This window comes from Zalophus californianus, chromosome 4 (assembly GCF_009762305.2).
Source record: "Zalophus californianus isolate mZalCal1 chromosome 4, mZalCal1.pri.v2, whole genome shotgun sequence".
In the NCBI taxonomy this organism is placed as follows: Eukaryota; Metazoa; Chordata; class Mammalia; order Carnivora; family Otariidae; genus Zalophus; species Zalophus californianus.
In genome coordinates, this window is record NC_045598.1 from 77828853 (window position 1) to 77851469 (window position 22617).

At 33.4% G+C, this 22617-nt stretch overlaps 1 protein-coding gene across 13 annotated transcripts in view; it reads right to left on the minus strand.

Annotated features, from left to right (window-relative positions):
• The window catches only part of EVI5 (ecotropic viral integration site 5), a 197574-nt gene that overhangs the window by 97803 nt on the left and 77154 nt on the right, over window positions 1-22617 (minus strand). For 12 of the 13 annotated variants that reach the window (XR_003523070.2, XR_003523072.2, XM_027611578.2 and 9 more), the window contains 4 exons: window positions 18269-18329; window positions 9443-9496; window positions 7558-7590; window positions 6837-6983 (listed from right to left, as the gene is read on the minus strand). Coding sequence is in view for 11 of the 13 variants with exons in the window: in XM_027611578.2 (XP_027467379.1) it covers window positions 6837-6983; window positions 7558-7590; window positions 9443-9496; window positions 18269-18329 (295 nt within the window). In the remaining 2 variants the exon portion in view is untranslated. The remainder of the gene's footprint in view (window positions 1-6836; window positions 6984-7557; window positions 7591-9442; window positions 9497-18268; window positions 18330-22617) is intronic. The other variant, XM_027611594.1, reaches the window with a different exon arrangement.

Genomic DNA, 22617 nt, shown 5'->3' on the forward strand with positions numbered 1-22617 from the left:
TTTCCATTTTTCTCAATTATAACTAGTATGTTGTATCCAGCAGTTACAGGCAGACCACCTTGATCCTTCACTCCTGAAAATTCACTGTGAGGGAGTCACCCTCATTAGCTATTATGCTATCCAAATTTCCAATATTCATCTCAATGTGACCACAATTAAGACATGCCCAGCCCCAGCCCCGGGGGGAGGAAGCTCCCATTCTTCTCAGGCTCCTCATACAAAGCTAGCTCACTTGCTTCTGGTCCTACCCTGACCTTAACCAATGGGGTCCAGCACTGTGATGTAATATATTCTCCCTTATTCCCACCTTCTACTGCAATCAAACTAAATGTGTTATTTCCTTGAGCCTTATACATACCTTCATTCCTTCATTTCTGTAGTCTCTTTTTCTTTAAACAATTTATTGAGGCAAAATTCAAATAATCATTTTAAAGTGAACAATTAGGTGGCATTTAGGATATTCAAAATGTTGTGCAACTACCAATTCTACCTAGTTCTAAAACATTTCCCTCAGTCCAAGTAAAACCTCTTACATGTTAAGCAGTTTCTCACCCCTTTCCCACCCCAACCTTCCGGCAAACACCAATCTTCTGTCTGTATGGATTTACCAATTCTGGATACTTCATATAAATGGAATCCTATAATATGCAATTTGTGTCTGGCTTCTTTCACTTAGCTTAAGGTTTTGGAGGTTCGTCCACAGTAAAGCAGGTGCAAGTATTTCAATCCTTTTTGTGGCTGAAAAATATGTCATTGTATGCATATACCACAACTTGTTTATCCATTCTTCCACTGATAGACTTTTGGGCTATGTCCACTTTTTTGTGGATGATGTTGCTACAAACTTGTGTACACATACTTGTTTGAATACCAGTTTTCCATTCTTTTGGGTACACACCTGGAAGATGAACTGCAGGTCATGTGATAATTCTATGTTTAACTTTTTGAGGAGGCACTAATTTCCACAGCGGCTGACCATTTTATATTTCCACCAGCAGTGTACAACGGTTCCAATTTCTCTATCTCCTTGCCAACACTTATTTTTTATTATTATAGCTATCTTAGTGAGTGTGAATTGGTACCTCATCATGACCTGCATTTCCCTAAGGACTAATGATGCTGAGTATCTTTTCATATACTTGTTGTCCATTTGTATATTTTCTTTAGAGAAATGTTTATTCAAGTCCTTCATTAAAAAAATTTTTGAGGCCAACTGACATACAAGATATTAGTTTCAGGTGTAAAATGTAAAGATTCAGTATTTATTTATATTGTGACATGATTACCACATTAAGTTTGGTTAACATGTCACCATAAGGTTACAAAATTTTTCTTGTGAGGAGAACTTTTAAGATCTACTCTCTTATCTTTTAAATATGCAATACAGTAATTACAGTTGTCATGCTGTACATTAAATCCCCATGACTTATCTGTAACTGGGAATTTTTACCTTTTGACTCCTCTTCATCTCATTTCACCTCCCCCTCCCCATCTCTGGCAATCACCAATCTGTTCTCTAGGAGTTGTTTTTTTTTTAGATTTCACATGTAAGTGAGACCATATGGTATTTGTCTTTCTCTGATTTATTTCAGTTAGTATAATGCTCTCAAGGTCCATCCATGTTGTTGCAAATGGTAAGATTTCATTCTTTTTTTGTGGCTGAGTACTACTCCAGTGTGTGTGTGCGTACCTCCCCCCCACCCCCCGCTATCTTTATCCATTTATTGTTAGACACTTTAGGTTGTTTCCACGTCTTGGTTACCATAAAGAATGCAGCAATACTTTGCACATTTTTAAATTGTGTTGTCTTTTTGTTGAGTTTGAAGAGTTCTCTTTACATATTCTGGATGCTAAACTCCTATCAAATATGTAATATGCAAATATTTTCTATCATTTTGTAAGTTGCCTTTTCATCTTCTAGATAATGCCCTTTGATGCCCAAAGGCTTTAATTTTGATGAAGTCCAATTTACCTGTTTCTTTTTGTTGTCCATTCTTTTGGCGTGAAAGAACCCGTATCCAAGAATCCATTGCCAAATCCAAGGTCATGAAGATATATCCATGTGTTCTAAGAATGCTATATGACTTTAAAACCATAAAACGGTTATTTTAAAACTATAAAATCTCTATTTAGATCCATTTTGAGTTAATTTTTGTATATGGTATGTGGTGAGGGTCCCAGTTCATTCTTTTTCATAAGGATATACAGTTTTCCCAGCACCATTTGTCAAAGAGATTATTCTTTCCTCATCGAATGGTCTTGGCACCCATATCAAAAATCAACTGGCCACAGATATATGGGTTTATTTCTGGACTCTCAAAATTTCTACTCCATTGATCTGTATGTCTATCTTCATGACACTATCATATTGTTTTGATTACTCTAGTATTGTAGTAAGTTTTCAAATTGGGGAAGCATGATTTCCTCAACTCTGTTCTTCTAAGATTGTTTTTAATATTTAGGGCTCCTTGCAATTCCATATAAATTTCAGGATCAGCTTTCCCATTTTTGCAAAAGTTAGAATTTTGTAGATCATATTGGGTAGTGTTGATATATTAACAATATTAAGTCTTCCAATCCGTAAACATAGGCTGTCTTTCCATTTATTTGTCTTCTTTCTTTCATCAACAGATGAATAAACAATGATTCACAGTTTTCAGTGCAAGTCTTTCACCTTCTTGGTTAAATTTATTCCTAGGTACCACAATGAAATATCATCTCCAATTCCTGGATGGCTATTGCTAAAAAACAAGAAATAACCCCCCCCAAAACAGAAAATAACAAGAGTTGGTGAGGAAGTAAAGAAATTTATTAGAACCCTTGTACATTGCTGGTGGGAAGGTAAAATGGTGCAGCCACTGTGGAAAACAGTTTAGTGGTTCCTCAAAAAGTTAAACAGAACTACCATATGATCGAGCAACTCCACTTCTAGGTATATATGCCAAAGAATTAAAAACAGGGATTCAAACAGATCCTTGTATGTTAATGATCACAGAAGCATTATTCATAATAGCCAAAAGGCAGAAAACCAAAATGACCGTCAACAGATGAACAGATAAAGAAAACTGGTATAAACATAAAACAGAGTATTATTCAGCTACCATAAAAACTAACTAAATTATTATAAATGCTACAACAGGGATGACCCTGAAGATACTATGCTAAGCGAAATAAGCCAGACACAAAAGGACAAATACTGTATGATTCCACTTATATGAGTTGCCTAGAAGAGGCAAATTCATACGAGTGACAGAAAGTAGAATAGAGATTATCAGGGGAAGGAGAAAGGGGGAACTATTTTTCAATAGGTACAAAGCTTCTGTTTGGGATGAAAAAGTTCAAGAAATAAATGGTGGTTATTGTTCAGAGTATTGTCAATGTACTTAGTGCCAAGAACTATGCATTTAAATGGTAAATTTATGTTGTATCTATTTTACCACAATTAAGAATAAAATTCCCAAAAAGAAAAAAAGTGAGTGAATATGCTAACTGAAAGAAGCCAGACACAAAAGCCTCATACCTTAATGATTCCATTTCTATGAAATTCTAAAAAAGGCAACATTACAGTGACAGAAAGCAGAATGGTTGCTGGAAGTGGAAAGGTGAACTGCAAAGGGACATGACGAAAATTTGGGGGTGACAGAAATACTCTGTATTGTGATTGTGGTGATGGTTATACAACTAGATACATTTGTTAAAACACATCAAACTATACACTTACATTTGATGAATTTTATTGCATGTAAATTATACTTCAATAAAGTTCACTTAAATAGAGACTTGAGATGGTCTAGCCCTATGTAATCATTTTAGAGGAAAAAAAAACTGAATCCTTGAATATCAAAAGTCACACAATTAGCAAAACAGTCTGACTAGAATTCAGTCCCACAAATGAAATCTAAAGCTCTTTATATCATATAAAATGACATTACTGGCAATAGAGGGTGATGGTGATGGATGATTATATTGGTAATTTAATACCTCCTCCTGGAATAGAGGTTTGAAACCTTTATTCTGAGTTCTGAAAAATTCATGCGGTTATATTGGAAGGCTGAAATCAAAACATGTAGCAACAGATGTTCACTTCCTACCACTCGGATGCTCACTACTCTGCAAAGCAACTACTCCATTTGTCAAAATTCCAATGAATAAGATTTTGTATCCTTGGATCTTAAACACATTCTGCCCTCTGAAGCAATATCAAAAAAGGCTACTCACTTTTCCATAAGATCACTTCTCAAATATTTGTAAATGACTGTATCTATGATGTTCTCATAAAGTCTTCTTTAGTACAGTCTAAAAATATCCAGAGCTGCCACAGTCTTTCCTACACTGGCCATAATACAGTGTGTAAACAATTCAAACGAGTTTCGGTTTTCAAATAAGAAACAAGACTACAAATTTTCTGCAAGCTACTTAGAATTAAATTGGATCATTATACTTCTAGGAAGACTACATGGGGTGGGGGGAGGAGGGTAAACTGTATTGCATTATTGGCTAATTCCTGATTTCCTGCCAATTAAAATTTCTAGGTCCTTGTTACATAAAGCATCACTAAGACATCTCTCTGAATTTGAAAATTAAGGGCAAGGCTATAGATTTATTTCTGTAAAATAACCTTTTATTTTAGTTTCTTATTCTGAATATACTTTAAAAATATTTTGGAATCTTTATTCATTATGTAACATATTAACTACATTTCTGAAATATTTCATGTATAAAATTCTTAAACATACCTTGTATATCAGAGTTTAAAACATTAAAATTCTTGGAAGCATAGGTTTAGGAGACAAAGACATCTCTGACATCTCTTTGTTTCAACATGGATAAACTCTTGATATAGTTAGTCATATATAAAACCACTTAAGTTTACTACTTTCATCTATATTTCTCTACCTTAACTAGAAAGATACTATGAGAGTGCCTAACAAATAACTTTTAAAATTTCACTTATGGCACAGTTTTTGTTTACTGCAGAAACAAAGTCAGTTTGTTTTGACTTATACATAGTAAATTCTCTTTTAAAGAGTAAAAGTTATTTTCTAATTGTTCACAAACCAGATATTCTAGGAATTTTTAATGAAGTATCATCAAAGTCACTGGTTTTCTTTTCAGATATTTAACCATTATTACCTAAAGAGCTAGGTTTTGCCCACCTCATAGCCCTTAGTATCTCTTATTTTCTAAAATCCTTTAAAGACAATAATATTCCTATATTTTGCAAATTATTTTATTATCTAGAGATATGCATTTTGAAGTTGGAAATTTAACCAAGGCTCTGTTACTTTCACCTGTTTTGTACATCACTGCTTTATATATTTGTTTTGCATTTTATTATTCCAGTTTAGAAGAACGTCTGCCAAGTGAGAAAAAAATGTAAACAAAATCAAAGTAGAGATCTGCATTCTACTTGTTATATTTTAGCTCCACAATGTGAGTCTATCTTGTCCTTGAAACAGCACAGAGATTCTTTTGTTATATTTTATTTTCAAAAGCTTCAGCTCATTCCCATTTTCCCACCCATTTTACTTTCTTCATTATAAATGAACATTCTTATTTTTATGTCCTATTGGTCTCAATATTTGAAAAACTATACAAAAAAACCCTAAAAATTCATGATTCTAATGGATTATGACCGTAGCTCATGCTAAATACAAATATAATACTATCTTTCCCTATAACAAAATCACATTACACTGATAACTCAGTTTAACCTAACCTAATTCCCAACAGGAACCCCCAATTCTGTTTCGTCTATTTTTATGCTTTGATATTGACACTTCATACAAAGGCAGGACAAAATATTTGCGTTCCCAACATTTTAGTATTCTTTTACCACCTTTCTATTCATTTTTTGTAATGATCTTTATTTACTTAATAGAAAAAAATAAATTTATTTTATGGTTTTTTCAATTGTCAATTTCTTCTTTTTGCTTTCAGTTTCTGATATCTGTAGCCAGCTTATGATGGTGTTTCTTAATTTTACTGAATAAATGTAATGTCCAATTTGACATCATTCTATTTGCCTTCCTGACCTATATGGAGTTCCAGATTTAACACAACCTTTTCTGCCTACCGTTACAATCTAACTCCTGAGAACAGAAAACTGAAACAAGAAATAATATCTTTTTAAAAATAAACAGTTGGCTTTTCTTTTTAGCCCTCATATCCTTGATTAAGATTACACTAGTTGAATTTGCCAGGTGTCTAAGTTGCAAAAGATATCTGAGAACAACTGTTTAGTAACTTGAATTAGTTAACATAATTTTTTAAAAGTTTTGAAATTTTTCCCTTCTTGAAAAAAATGTAAGCATATATCTTAAACCATAATTTGACATCTTGATGTAGGAAGTTAAGGCGGTAGTTTTTCACAAGACATAAATCCCCACATTATCGAAACATCAGTGAGATAATTACATATATTCTCTATGCTGGATAATATTTTATCTGCACAATTAACAAGAACTAGCTGGAGTTAAGACTCAAAAATAACCCATGGCAAAATACCAATATGAAACAGATTTCTAAAACCTAAAAGGCAGGTCTGACAAACATCACTTATTTTTTGTGGCTTAAAATATAATGTAAGAAAAGAAAATATTACCTATTTCTAACAAAACTGTGTGGACAGAGAAAGAACGTTAGAATGAAGAGTCTTTAGACCACACTAAGACCCCTAAGTATTAAAGAACATAAAACAGATTAAGAATTCAATTAAAGTAGAAAACAAAATTACTTAAAACAAGAGCACAGAAATTGTGCTTTAAAAAAAAAAAAAAAAGTTTAAAGGGAAGGGGGATGAGAAAGGTGAGAAAAAGCACTACCAGACTCCTTACCCATTGTTGTTGGTGCTGGAGCTTCCTGATGGTATTTTCAGCTTGCTCCAGTTTAGCACTGGCCTCATCACTCTGCTGTTTGATGGTGGCCAACTCCCGTTTTATGAGGTAGTTTTCCTCAGCCTCCTGGGCTCTTGTCACTTGTCCCTTAGGACATAATTTGTGTGTGTGTAAAGCAATTTAGGATAGATTCAAGAAAGACTGCCTTTGTGAGGTTTAGTTATTTACTGTGACATGTTAAAAAAAAAAAAATCACCTCAGAAAACAGAACAGCCTAAGTAATTATTAACCAGCAGCTCATTATCGCTCCGGCAAATTTTGGGCAACTAAATTAAAAAATTTATCTGATAATCTTAAGAACAGTTCTTTGTTCAGTCAATAAAAATTCAATTCATGCAATATTACTGAGTTGTACATGCAGGACTAAAATTTTCGATGTATAGTAGTTAATTTTGCAGAATCCACTGATTGACATTTTGGAATAAATACTTTAAATAAGGTTAGCTTTAAAACGTGCAAAAGGTGTTTAATAAACCAAGATAACACACTGTTATCAAAAATTAAGTTTACACGCATATATACCAGCCCAAAAATTATTTCTAGGAAAATGCATGTAAAATTGCATGCATTAAAATGTGAATTTCTAGGTTTAGGACTTTCCTTAGAAGTAAGTTAGAGAAAATGCTAAAAAAAAACAAAAACAAAAACAAAAAAACTATACCTGTATCAATCTATCTGCCAAGGAAGCACTTTCCTACAAAAGGAAAAATTCAGATAGAAATTTAAGAGAAAGAAATAAAATAAAGGTGCATAAAATTAGGAATAAGAAGAAACAAAGCATACCCAAATTCCATCTACTTTTCATTGTAATTAAAATAGACATTTAGATTTGGTTTTATGGCTATTTACTGTGTTTGTTATTATTCTTAACCCTTACGAAAAATATATCAAAATAAGGATAGACTGCAGAAAATCATATGCTTCTAGAAGACCAAACACAAATTCCAAGAGGTTTTTCATCATTTGAAACAAGCAAATAGCTTCTTTTTAAAGCATTCTTTTAGTCTTCATGTTTGGAGTCAGCCATATTGTCAAACCACTTATAGGAAAGGGAGAAGGAATTTGAGTACGCAATTCCACTTATAAAGTGTGACAGCAATTTGTACAACAGCAACTTCCAAAGAAGCAAAGCAAGGAAAATAAGACAAATGAAATTAATTAGCTCAACATAATAAACTCTAGCAATAACTCAATAAGTAAATATTTTGGTTACAGAATTTAACTGATATATAAGTATTTATAGAATTCTAAGTGCTAAAGGACAGACCTAGGCTATGTAAGCCCGTAGAAAGGTACTTAATTTTCTAGAAGTAAAAATCCAAACTTAACACTTTCCTATGGCACCTTTATCTTTCTGATGGTTCAGTGAAATAAAAATACTTTCTCTGTGAAAGTATCTCATTCCAAAGATAAAAGACCACCTAAGACAGATATTAAAAACTGAGTATTTAGTGGAAAAATACAATATGCAATTAGAACAACTTAAACACTAAATTAAGCTCAACCTTTCTGCAGTCACCAAAAAAGGAGAATTATCCTCAAAGCAACTCTAATAAGATGTAGGAAATACAGGAAAACTATTTTTGACTTAATATAATATACCTGAAATTATTACACAACCAAAAGACATGAAATAAACATCCTATCCTTGTGTGTGGTGTGATGCTTTCAAACAAAAGACAAATATCCAAACTATCCATATCTTCACATTTTCTTTCTTGATTATTGATCGTAGATTTTCAGGGAAGATTTTAAGATAGTTGGCAACATCATTTATTAACCTACTTACTCTCATCTTTTGTTTAAAAAAAAAAAAAAAAAGCCCTTCCAAACACCAAAAGACTTTGTGAATTCAGGTTTTTCTTTTAATAAACCCAAACTCTTCGACTATACTTTTATTACTCAATATATTCTATAGCATCGAACAAGACTACAAAAGACATTACATCAAAAGCACAGTATTAAAAATAATGCAAAACTTTTCCAGATTTGCCCAGTTATTTTATATGAAACAGAGAGGAAGAAATAGGTAATAATAAGTAGCATCAAAATAAGTCTGAGAACCAAAAGTTTAAGTATAATTCCTCTGTGTTGAAAATCAACACCATGGTGAATTTTTATATAAGAAATCAGTCAGTCATTCTGACTAAACTTAAAGGAATCCTAGGCCTTAGAGGAATCACTGACACATTTAATATGTGGCTAGAAAGTCAGGGCACCACTTGAAAGTCATTTTTAAAATACTATACAGAATGAATTCTCAATTAGGTTACCTCTAAGGAACGTACTTTTTAGAGATTATATGTAAAGAAAATAAATTATATCAATGTTACTCTAGTAACAACCTTAATTAAAACTTTAACCTTAAAGTTCAAGTACTCATAGTGATCAGTTTTTATTAATGACAAGTTACTTAGTTAAGTAGTAAGCTAGGCAAGCTAAGCAGTTAATACCAGAACTTTGGAGATGTGATAGATTTCCTGAACCTTTAATAGAAATAGAAAGTAGTGTGCATTCAACAGAAACTTGCGTAGTTATTTACTTACTTTTTCTAATGTTTCAATGCGCTGTTTTAAAAGTCTATTTTCTGTGCGTAACCTCTGCAAAAAGAAAAAAAGAAAAAAAAAGAAACAACAAAAAAAAGAGGTTTTGTTTGCAAGCATTCCTGAGGAAAAGATACCTAAATCATAGTCCTTAAAATGTACCACCTTTTATAAATAGGAAAGGTCTAAGGAATGGTTACATTATTGTCTGTCAAACTCTTATAGGTTCAGAGTAGAAAATACAGAGTAAAGGAAATGACATTTATCACTCTAGCTTGACTGAATTTTAAATATAAACTACAGCACATACAGAAATAACCCCTTTCTTTAAAGTACCAACCATGACTCATGATCAGTATTTTCTTATCTGTCTCAACATCCCCATTAGATAGGAAAGACTCTTAACTCATTTACCTCCTACAAAGACTATCTACACAAATAGTACTCAAATGTTTATCAAATAAACAAGTAAGAAATCTGAAAAATGCAGCTCATAGGATAACTACCAAATTGTCAGTTCAGAACTAGACCAGCCTTCATCTATGCCTTACATATGCAAAACTGCAAAATTCCTTACATTCTGAAAATATAAAGATTGAGTTGTTTTCATCAAATTGATTATTTATGAGTTGTTCTGAACTTAAAAAAATGGAGGCACCTTGCTGACTCAGTCGGTAGAGTATCTGACTCCATCTCAGGGTCGTCAGTTCAAGCTCCACGTTGGGCATGGAGCCTACTCAAAAAAAGATTAAAAACTTAAAAAAAAAATACCAAACTTAAAAAAAAATGAACAGCTCTGATTACTAGCATTGTCCTATAGTTCAAAAAGCAAAACCAGATTTGGGGTGCCTGGGTAGCACAGCTGGTTAAGAGACTGAATCTTGGTTTTGGCTCAGGGCCTGATCTCAGGATCCTGAGATCAAGCACTGTGTTGGGCTCCATACTCAGCATAGAGTCTACTTAAGACTCTCTTCTCCCTCTGCCTCTCCCCACCTCCCCCCCACACACTCTCTAATAAAATAAATCTTTAAATTACAAAAAAAAAAGTAAAACCAGATTTAAAAAAAAAAAATCTGCACCTAACCATTCAATACCTGACTCCCCAAACCCTATCAAATTACTATTAAGTATTAAAACTAAAACACTCTACATAAAAAAATCATCTTTCTGCATATTCCATCCACAAATTTTCATATGAATCCTGATATAAGTTATCCCTTCATTTTAGAATCCTTCAAGTTACTTCTTCGTTTTGCCATCATTAGAATTTCAAATTCCCCTTACCTTTTATACAAATTTACCCCAGAACTTAATCCAGCCTTCTTCCAATCCTACCATCCTCTAAATTCCTGCTTTTAAAAATGTTTTCCTCAGAAACTTCTATTAATTCAATCTATCATTTTTCCAGTAAAGACTAAAATATAGTTTATAAAACATATAAAGTCTCAGACCAAGGTAATAAAGATTCTATGAATTATTATATCTTATTAAGTGAACCACAAATCGGAACAAATAAATCCTAGTTATTAGAAAGATTGGCAAATTAGATTTTCTTGTTCTATTCACTTAGAATATATTTAAATGATTTGAAATTGATATTACTTTATGTGTGATTTCAGACTACAAAAAAGCTTGAATTCGGGAAGAAAATGTTTCTCATTTCTTGGCTATTCGTATTATGTGTAGCACAGTGGTCTAGACAAATAAGCAATTATTAAATGCTTTTAAAATCTGCAAATCCAAAGAAAACAAATGTGATTCTCAAAATGTTCTCAACATATTTCGTCAAAAAAATAAATAAAAAATTTTTTATCCTAAGGGACTTATTAGAAAGTTCAACCAGACAATTGAGGGAATATAGTTAATGTTACAATAGAAATGATGCTAAAATATTATAAAATTTAGAACTAAAAACATTTACCTGGGTTTCCCTCTCCATCCCCTTTAAATCTTCTAAAATTTTGCTATAAATAAAAATTGAAATTGATTTCTTCCCCAAACATCTACCCAAATGTCTGAATACCATTTTAAATAAACAAATTCTTCATTTATGTGACATCTATTTCATCATAAATTGATAAGTATAATAGACTTTATCAGTTATTAAAGGCTATTTCAGGATCACCTATTAAATTTCAAGTATTTCTGTCTTTTTATTGTATTAGTACCGCAGTATTTGGTAATTATAGCTTTGTAATCCCCTTTAATGTCCGGTGGAGCTAATTTCCCCCATCCTTATATTGTTTTGTTTATCCTCCCCAAACGCTAAGTACTAGTATACTAAATTAGTTGAGAGAGTGGGTTTTGGAGTTAGGTAGGTTTAGGTTCAAATCCTCACTTCAAAATTAACACCTGTGTATGTTACTCAATACCTTAGATTATTCATTTCCTCATCTAGAAAATTAGAGTAATAAAACCCACAATGATATGGGAAGAATTAATGAGACAGCATAATACCAAAAACTTGATTAATGATAAGCATTGCTCATAATATTCTTGAAGTCAGGCCTGAATACTATTTTATAATTTTTGTCTTTTGTTTACAACCATTCTTTAGATTTTTTTAATGCTCTGCAAAATCACGAGGAATTAAATGACTGGATTTGTTAATGTGTATTTGATGGGGGAAACAGTAACTTTATTTAACACAGAGTTCTTTTCATCTCTCCCCTTTATTCATCCTTTTTAAATGCCTTTATGCAAAGTTTTTCAGTGATAATTTGTTAGGTTCTATCCTATTCTTCATTTAGGTGATTCCTAGATGCTTTTATTCTTATTTTAAGTGGAATTTCTTTTTCTAAGATATTTTTGAAATGTTTATTGCTGATACATAGGAAAATTAATGACTAAAATCTATCACCTGATTGAATTCTCATTAATTTTTGAGTACCTGTCTTCTTAATTACATTTGCCAGAGTGAATGAAGAGTGTTTTCTAAACCTTAAAGTGAAAACCATAAAGAGAAAGAGAGATACATACACTTAAAAAAAAAGGAGAGACTTTTGACCTATCAAATTAGAAAAGAGAAAATGAGATGAAGAGTGACAGCAAAAATGAAATATCTAATGTAGGCAAGGTGTTAGTGGAATGGAAACTCGCTGCCAAAAAGAACATACCCTGGAACCACTCTTTAGGAAGTTTACTTAGTGCATATCAAAAGTCTGAAAAATACTAATATCCTATAATTCAATAATTCTACTCTTTACAACTGGCTAAGAAAATATAAGGTGCTGAAAACTTTATATACAAACAAGCTAAATATACGTGCTATTTTTAATCATGAAAATTGATTAGGGGCGCCTGGGTGGTTCAGTCGTTAAAGCGTCTGCCTTTGGCTCAGGTCATGATCCCAGGGTCCTGGGATAAAGCCCCACATCGGGCTCCCTGCTCCACGGGAAGCCTGCTTCTCCCCCTTCCCCCTGCTTGTCCTCCCTCTCTCACTGTGTCTCTCTCTGTCAAATAAATAAAATCTTTAAAAAATAAAAAAAGGAAGAAAAATGATTAAAAACCCTAAATATCCCCAAATGGGGGAATTTCAGTTTCTAACAACTCACTTTATTCTTGCCATTTTATTCTTACTCATTTTATGAAATAACCCAAACTCAGTAATCTTCCTCATTGGGATAAGCCATTGATCTCATCAACTTTTCACTGTCCCTCACTCTGATGTGCTCTCGTCCCTCTTCACAAAATTTAATTTCCAATCATTATAAATATTCCCTTGCTTTTATCCTCCCCTCTGCCCTTTCTCCCTTAGGAGTCAGCATACTTGCCTGGTAAAACCACTATTCTGGGTTAACATACTGACAACTCTGGGTCTGCACCTATGTTGGTAAATATGACTGAAAAAAAAATCAATAAAGTTTGTTTAAATTAACAATCACTAAATTCAGTTGGACTACTAACGCGCCCTAACAGCAATAATGTATTTCCTTAGGCCATTCCTTCTCTCAACTCTCAGATCCCTATTTCATACTTGCTCCTCTTTCTTTAAACCAGGAACGCTTCAAATGATAATCTTGTTTCCAATTTCACTGAAAGAACTGAAGCATTAAGAACAAAACTTTGCAAGCTCCCACAACCATCCTACCCTCTTACCTACACTTTTTCCCATATATTTTAGATTCTCTCTTGTTCTCATGGATTAACTATCCGTGCTAAGAGATCAAATCTCCCACCATGTGCTAAATCCTAAACCGTGCTGACCCTAGCAGTTACCCCCTGCCATTCACACATCATCAGTTTTTCCTACTTGGTTATCACCATTAAAACGTGGTTATTTCTCCCATCTTAACAGAAAGTAAAGAAAAACCGAAATCCCCTCAACATCATGATCCTCTCTCTAAGCTACTGTCCCATTTCTCTCTTCTTCATAGCAAATTCCCTGAAAGATATCTATACTCCCTATCTCCAACTTTTTCTAGTTCATTCAATTTCACTTCTCTGCTCTTTTCCAGCTTATCTCCATGCTGACAAATTCATTATTTCTCCATCCTCATCTCACAAGAACACTCTTTAGCACTGACACTGTAAAATCCTTCTCTTTCTGAAACTCTTTTCTCTTGGCGTTAGGACACTTATACTTCCCTAGTGTTCTCCTGCTTTGCTCTCATCTTTCTAAATGTGGGCTTATGATCCGGCTCAATTCTTGAACTCTCTTCTCTCATCTACACTTATTCCCCAGGTAATCTCATCCACTCTAAAAGTTTTTACTATCATCATTCTGCCAATAACTGCAAAATTTATATTTTGAGCCTGCCCTCTCTTAAATTCAACTCTGAATATTCAAGGCCCTACGTGAACATCTCCTAGGGATCTGATACTTAAAATACCTCAAACCAGGCTCCTGATATTCCTCCCCAAACCAGATCCTCCTGTAGACTCCCCCATCTCAGGTAGTAGGAACTCTATTTTTCCCATACTAAAGACAAAATGCTTAATTCCTATCCCTCTCATACCTCCACAATCAACTTGTCAGCTTTCTCTTTAAAATCTATTCAGAATCCAATCATTTCTTACCACTTCAGTCCAAGCCACCATCATCTGTTGTCTGCAGTACTTCATCAGCCTCTATTAGTCTTCCTGTCCCCTGCAATATACTCTCAACACACCTTCTCCTCCACTGAAAACCCAAATGGCTTTCCAGGTTCAAAGTCAGAGTCTTTACACATGTTCAACAACACCCTACTCCTGTCACTTTCCTCATCATGTATACTGTCCCATCCACATGGTTTCCTTACTCTTTCTCCCTGGGCACACTCCTGACTGATTCTACTCTCCTTCCAGATATCTACGTATCTAGCTCTTTCACTTCCTTCAGGTATTTAGTCAAAAGTAATCTAGTCAACTTCTCTAAATTTTCAGTCCAAACACTGCCATTTTACTCTCCCTTCCCTGATGTGTTCTTTTCTCTGTTTAACACTTATCCTCATCAAAATATTATGTATTTTACTTTTCTGTTTATTGTTTGACTCCCATACTAGAATGTAAACTCGATGAGGGCAGAAATTGGTCTATTTCATAAACACATTTCAAGTGCCTAGTATAGTGTTTGGACATGTAGTAGGTTCTACAAATACCTGTTAAATGGATGACTTCTTGAATAAATTATGTTATTGTACCCCCCATTAGATATTATTATATACCATTAGTTTTTTAATGAAAGTTTGTGATGCCACAGAAAAACAGGCATCTGAATCCTTCTCACATCACAATGCATTGTCTTTTTTGGAAAACAGCACAGTGTATATACACTGAAGAATATACATGGGTCTTAGAAAAACATAAATCAGATTTCAAATCCTTGACTTTCACCATTTTCTAGCAATGTGACCACTAGCATATTTTTTGAGCTTGCTGAAGCTCAAAAGAACAAGGATAAGAACCCTCTCATAAGGTTATGAGAAGAATAAACGTATATGATGCGTGTAAATGACCCTTCACATATTAAGTGTTAAATAAATGTGTCAATACTAACACTTCACACTGACTGTTAAATATAACTCCTGGATGACTCAGATAACATTTGTCATGTTTTCCTTTTTTATGCCAGGCAGTGAATACACAAGTGTTTTTATATTATTCTCCGTTTTTCAACATATCTGGAATACTTCATAATTTTTAAATTAAAAAAAAAAAGAACTTCTGGCCTAAAAACCAGTCAGAATCTCTAACTTTTCCCATTTGCAGGGCTCAAATCTCTACATCCCAAAGCACAAAATTTAAATATGAATATTTGATAATCAGCTCAAATGTCAGCCTTAAATGGAATAGGGGAATAAAGGTTTTTCTTTTTTAAAGATTTTTGAGGTAACCTAATATAATCTAGAATTTTAGTATTTCTTACCTCGTCCCCCTCAGGTGGAAGATCAATAGATTGGAAGAAGATACTGAGAAAGCTGTTTCTATTAATAAAAAATTTCACACAATAAAATGTAAGATTCTCCATATGAAACAATTTTTATCAAAATCTTTCTGTAACACTTTCAGAAAAGGGGTGGAAAATACTTAAAAGTTACACCTTCTTCAGGGAGCTTCCAGATATAATTCTTAGATAAAAAGGTCCACAACCCAAAGGTCTTAGAATTTTAAGTAAAAAAAAGAAAGGAAACGTGATCAATGGCTGATTTTTTTACTTCCACATCAAAACATTAAATAATTTGATGATCATACCATTTGCTTATATAAAAAACAGTTTAATATTATCTCTCTGAAAGCTTTTGAGGAGGACTAAGGCAAGAAAGCATTAGTTTAAGAGACTCATTCCCTTGTAAAAGGGACCTTGGGGAGAAGGGAAGAGAGTGTGACTAAGGAAGTGGCATTTCCCATTTTAGAGAAAGCCTCCAATAATACATGGCTAACTATCCATAAATGCCGTGGTCATCTGATTATGACTGAGATGAGCTGCCAGGTCCAAGTGAAAAATCAGACATACCCAAGCTTATATAAAGTAAAAAAAGGTGCAGTCCCACAAAAATGATCATGGTTCTGTCCTTTTTGGTGGCAGGAGGAGTAAAGAAAGAAATGAAAATGGCTTGAGAATAAGAAAAAACTATGTGGAAACAAAATTTTATAAAAGGAACAAACTACCTTTGAGATCAGCAGATTTTATTTACCCCATGTGTTACTAACTTTCTGAACTTTCATTCCCCCCCATCCTCCAGTTTCCTCTCTATAAACACTTTGTGCCATCTGTTTTCCCCTAAGACACATGGAGCTGGCATTCAAAAATACTGTGAGGTATATTAACTGTAACTTTCCCCCAAAACTGAAGTTTGAGAAAAACTGCAAATACAAGCTAAATTGTGCTAAAGATCTTTTCGAAAAGGCCTCTTGGTATTCCTACTATTCATGTGATTTAATTTTAGAAGAAACTTCTTTAAGAGCAAAGATTGTTCATAGAACTGTGACTTTTTTTTTTTGCAATAACATAACATGGTGAAATGAACAGGATGGCTTCCCATCCTCAGATTCTTGATTTGCAGTTCCGAATATTCGTGGTATGCGATAACCCATACTCTCTCCCCACTCATCAGGTTGACGTACTTTTCCACTTTCAGTAGGTTGAAGTGGAGGGTATGATTTAATGTTACTCTTACTCATGGTACCTAAAAGAAAAGCAAATGGTAGAGCAGCAGTTGGGTGACAGAATTTTTAAAAAGGAGGGAAAAACATCCACAAGGGTCTTTTCTCTCTCTGAAAAATGTAGAAGTACCTATTTCTAATTAATAGGGAACACTGACAGAAATGAAAATAAAATCTAGAAAAAGGAGACAGAGGTCACACAAACAAAGGAGAGGTTGTCTCCGAGGAGGCTTTTGAGAAGGACCATGGCAAGAAAGAATACCAATTTCATAAAACTCATTCCCTTACTTGTAAAAAGGGCCCATGGATGTGAGTAGTGAAGAGGTACTTTACAGCAAAGGTGAAAAGACACGGCTAAATAATCATAAGGAAGGTGGTTATCTAACGTCTTGCCAGGTTCAAGTCAAAACTCAGACACAACCATATGTAGAATTTAAAAAAAGGGAGGGGAATCACTCAAAACTTGTTTTATTTTTTTTTTGTGGGTTTTTTTTTTTTTTTGGAAGGGGGAGAACATAGACAAAGAGATAAGAAACTGGATCAGCAAGTCACTGAGTTTCTTCACTAACTCCTGCTTCTACTCATTATCCCCATCCTGAAATATCATCATAAAACCTATAGAACTTTTCTTAATTTCTAGCTGAACAATGCCAAAGATCATCAACTTAGGAACTTCTGGCCTACAGAGGGTACAAATAAGATTTTTAAGGTACGCATAGGAATTTATATATCCCTGAAAATTGGCAATCTACCTGTTCCTGTAGAGAGTTCAAAAGTATAACCTTTGCTTAGAGATGAAAAAACTGAATTAGCCAAAGTTTCCTGCAGCTCTAAGGTAGCCATAATTAGTGCTGGTGCAATGATTTGCTCTATTTGGTACACCTCAGACTACACTGCTGTTAGTCTATGCACATTACAGATTGACTTCTCTGCATTTTTAAAAATATGCATTTAAATGAAGAGGTAATTATCTTCCCCATACAAGTATTTTCTCCTGATGACGCACCAACAAATCTAGAAACAGAGCTGTTCTCACACTAGAATGAAAACCACTTGTTGCATTATTCTGGTTTTTGAAATGTCTATTTTTAACTATTACCTAGTGGGATGGTAAATAAATTTATCAGTAAGTAATAACAAACATCAGTGCTAAATTTGTTACAGGAAATAGATATGTCAACATAACCAAATGACTGACTTTAATAAATTTATGTTTGGCACTTTTAAAAGTTCTCAGATGCTTACTTTAATTTCAACTTGCTCTTCCATTTCTTTAGTTTTTATTGTAGTATATTCCTTTTCAAGCCTAAGAAGGAAAAAAAAATTAAAGATATGTTTTTACTCGGAGCGGAAGTAGTTACTAAATTATAAAACTTAAAACTACTTGCTAACACAAAATATAACTCCAGTAGATTCTTCCAACTTATAACTTGAGATACTTGATATTAGAAAAATCATCTGAATAGTTACATGGATACTTACCTAAAAAACTATTTCACAAATAACAAAAATGAGAACCAGACAAAAATAAACTTTAGAAAGTGAAATATACAGGCATCAAAGAACCGAGTTTACAGATTCTATTTAGCCCTAAACTTATAAAAAGAACTATCTATCATTCTTCATCAGATTAAAATAGTGGTAGTACTAAAAATTGTGTAAAATTTATAATGAGGAAAAGGAACAACTCTTTTTTATTTTTCAAGATTTTATTTATTTATTTGAGAGAGTGAGAGAGAACAAGCAGGGGGAGCAGCACAGGGAGAGGGAGAAGCAGGCTCCCTGACAAGCAGGGAGCCTGACGTGGGGCTCGATCCCAGGACCCTGAGATCATTACCTGAGCGGAAGGCAGACACTTAACTGACTGAGCCACCCAGGCGCCCTGGAACAACTCTTTCTAACAAAACAATTCCTAAACATAGGAAGAATGAGGCAAATATAAAAATCACCATTAAAAAATAATAATAATAACAAACAAAAATTAAATAAATAAATCAAAAATCACCATTAGAATTCCCCCACAGGCAAGAAAAATCAATGGACACTAAAATTAGTGAGTAAAAACTGTAAGCAGAGTGTTAAAGTATCTCTCTCTAAATATTTAGATATTACCAAGGGAAAAATAGTAAATTTGTACTACAGTATCCTGACAGCACCTGAGCCAACTGATCAAGGTTAACACCACCAATAATACATGTTGACATCACGCACTGTTAAGATTTACTGAGAAGGGTACCTCACCTCCATGATATCCTTCACAAGAATGTACATCCTCAGTCTAATCAAGAGAAATCATCAAACTCAAACCAGCAAACCCACTGACTGGCTCACTTCAGAAGTATCAAGGTCATAAAAGATAAAGACTGAAGAACTGTCACTAATTGTAGGAGAATAAGAAATGACAAACAAATGCAATGTACTATGTTTGTAACTCTACTGTAAGTGTAAGATTATCTTTACAAAAATTTATAGGCCATACAAAAGTTACTCCCACCAAGTTATTTTCAGATCTTACTCTGGGCCAAAATGTTAATAACAAGTTTAACTACTCCTAATACTAACAAACCTAGGTCCCCCAAAACTTATAGCTGCCGTCAAAAATCAAATTCTCCCTCAAAGGAGAAAAACCTATTTTTTACTATATATAAAATGTCATTTAACTCACAATAACTTTTTTTTTTTTACTGTGATAAAATACACATAGCAAAATTTACCATCTTAACCATTTTTGGTATAAAGTTCAGTGGTATTAAATACATTTATAATGTTGTACAGCCATCACCACCATCATGTCCACTGTTCTGTTCTTTTCATCTTATAAAACTGAAATTCTATACCCTTAAATAAAACCCCATTCCTCTCAGCAAGTCATGGCAACAACCATTTTACATTTTGTCTCTATAATTTTGACATATATATGGAATCACAAAGTATTTGTCCCATTGTGACTGGCTTATTTTACCTAGCATAAAGTCCCCCAGGTTCATCTATATTACAACTATGTTGAGCATCCTTTTATGTGCTTACTGGTCATTTGTATTTCTTCTTTGGAAAAATGTATATTCAAGTTCTTCGCCAATTTTTGAATCCAGTTTTTTGCTGCTAGGGGTTCTCAATACACTGTGGATATTAATCATTTATCCAATACATGCTTTGCAAGTATCTTCTCCCACTTTTGAGAGTGTCTTAGATGTGCAAAATTTTTAAATTTTCATGAAGTTCAATTTGTCTATTTTGTCTTTTGTTACTTGAGCCTTTGGTGTCAAATCCAAAAAGTCATTGTCAAATCCAATTCCAAGCTTTTGTCCAATGTTTTCATCTAAGAGTTTTACAGTTTTAGTTCTTACATTTAAATTTTTGATCCATTCTGACTTATATTTTGCATATGGTATTAAATAAGGGTCCAACCTTGTTTTTCTGCAGGTGGATATCCAGTTTTCCCAGCATCATTTGTTGAAAAGACAAACCTTTTCCTACTGGTCTTAGTACCCTTGTCAAAAATCATTTGACCGTATATGTGAGGGCTTATTTCTTGGAGTCCTATTCTATTCCATTGGTCTAGATGTCTATTTTTATTCTAGTACCCTGTTCTGATTATGATAGCTTTGTAGTAAGTTTGGAAATCAGGAAGTATAAGTCTTCCAGCTTTATAGTTCTTTTTCAAGATGGTTTTAGCTATTTGGGTCCTTTGAGTTTATTTATGAAGTTTAGGATGGAGTTTTCTATTTCTGCAAAAAATATCATTGGTATTTTAAGAGAGACTTCAATGAACTCCGTATATCACATTGGGTAATACTGATGTGTTAACAATATTATATTGTCTTCCAATCAATGAACATAGAATATGCTTTTATTCATGTCTTCTTTAAAATCTTTCGGAAATGTTCTACACTTTTCATTGTATACATCTTTCACTTCCTTGATTAATTCTTACATATTTTATTCTTTTTGATGCAATTGTAAATGGAATAGCTTTCTTAATTTCCTTAATTTCCTTTTCATTGTTAAGGTATAGAAATGCAACTAATTTTTTGTGGGTTGACTTTGTAATCTGCTACTTTGCTGCATTCATTTATTAGCTGTTTTTGGAGAAGGGTTTTTCTACATATAAGATCATGCTGTCAACTGAGATAATTTTTTCTTTTCTAATTTGGATGACTTTTATTTCTTTTCCTCTTTATTTCTTTTGCTACTTCCAGTACTATGTTGAACAGAAATGGCAATATCAACAATTCTTGCCTTGTTCCCGATCTTAGAGGAAAAGTTTTTAGTCTTTCACCACCAAGTATGATGTCTGCTGTGGGTTTTTCATATATGGATGGCTTTTATTATGTTGAGGTAGTTGCCTTCTTTTCCTACTCTGTTGAGTGTTTCAATCATGAAAGGATACTGAATTTTGTCAAATACATTTTCTGTATCAATTGAGATGATCCTGTGATTTTTTTTCCTTTCATTCTGTTAATGTGGTATATTACAATGATCAATTTTTATATGTTGAACTATCCTTGCATTCTAGGAATAAATCCCATTTGGTAGTGGTATATAGTCTTTTTAGTACACTGCTGAATTTGGTTTACCAGTATTTTGTTGAGGACTTTTGCATCAATGTTTATAAGGGATATTTATCTGTAGTTTTCTTGTAGTGTCCTTACCTGGTTTTGCTATCAGGGTAATAAGGCTGGCCTCAAAGAATGAGTTAGGAAGTATTCACTCCTATTTTTTAAAAAAGTTTAAAAAGATATTAGTTCTTTAAATGTGTAGTAGAATTCAGCAGTCAAGTCAACACCTTCAGGGATTTTCTTCTCAAGAGACTTTTGATTACTGATTCAATCACTTTACTAGTTATAGATCTATTCTGATTTTCCATTTCTTTGTGATTTAGTTTTGTATGCATATGCACTGGTCATAATCACTTTTTAATATATTTTTAAAATTTTTTAAATTTTAACTCCAGTGTAGTTAACATACAGTGTTATATTAGCTTCAGGTATACAGTATCTACTCTTAAAATATGTAGAAAACAAGATTTGGAATTACAAACAAAAATTACATTAATACTAGCTTTCAGACCAGTAATTATACTTTTTTTAAGATTTCATTTATTTATTTGAGAGGGAGAGATAGAGAGAAAATGAGCGAGCAGGGGGAGGTGCAGAGGGGGAGAGGGAGAGCATCTCAGGTAAACTCCGTGCCCAAGCACAGAGCCCAATATGGGGCTCAGTCCCATGACCTTGAGATCATGACCTGAGGCAAAATCAAGAGTCAGACACCCAACTGAGTCACCCAGACACCCCAGTTTTCTTTAATGTATTAGTCTTAATTCATGTAGGAAACAAAAAGTGGAGTTACAACCCACTGTTACAATAATAGCTTTTATAATTGCCCATGTGTTTACCTTAATTAAGATCTTTATTTCTTTATGCAACTTTGAGTTACTGTCTAGTGTCCTTTCCTTTTACCCTGCATGAACAAGCAGTTCTTCCAGCGCAAGTCTAGTGGTAATAAGTTCCCTCAACCTTTGTCTGAAAATGTCTTGATTTTTTTCCTCACTTTTGAGGGACAGTTTTGCCAGATTTGGATTCTTGGTTGACAAT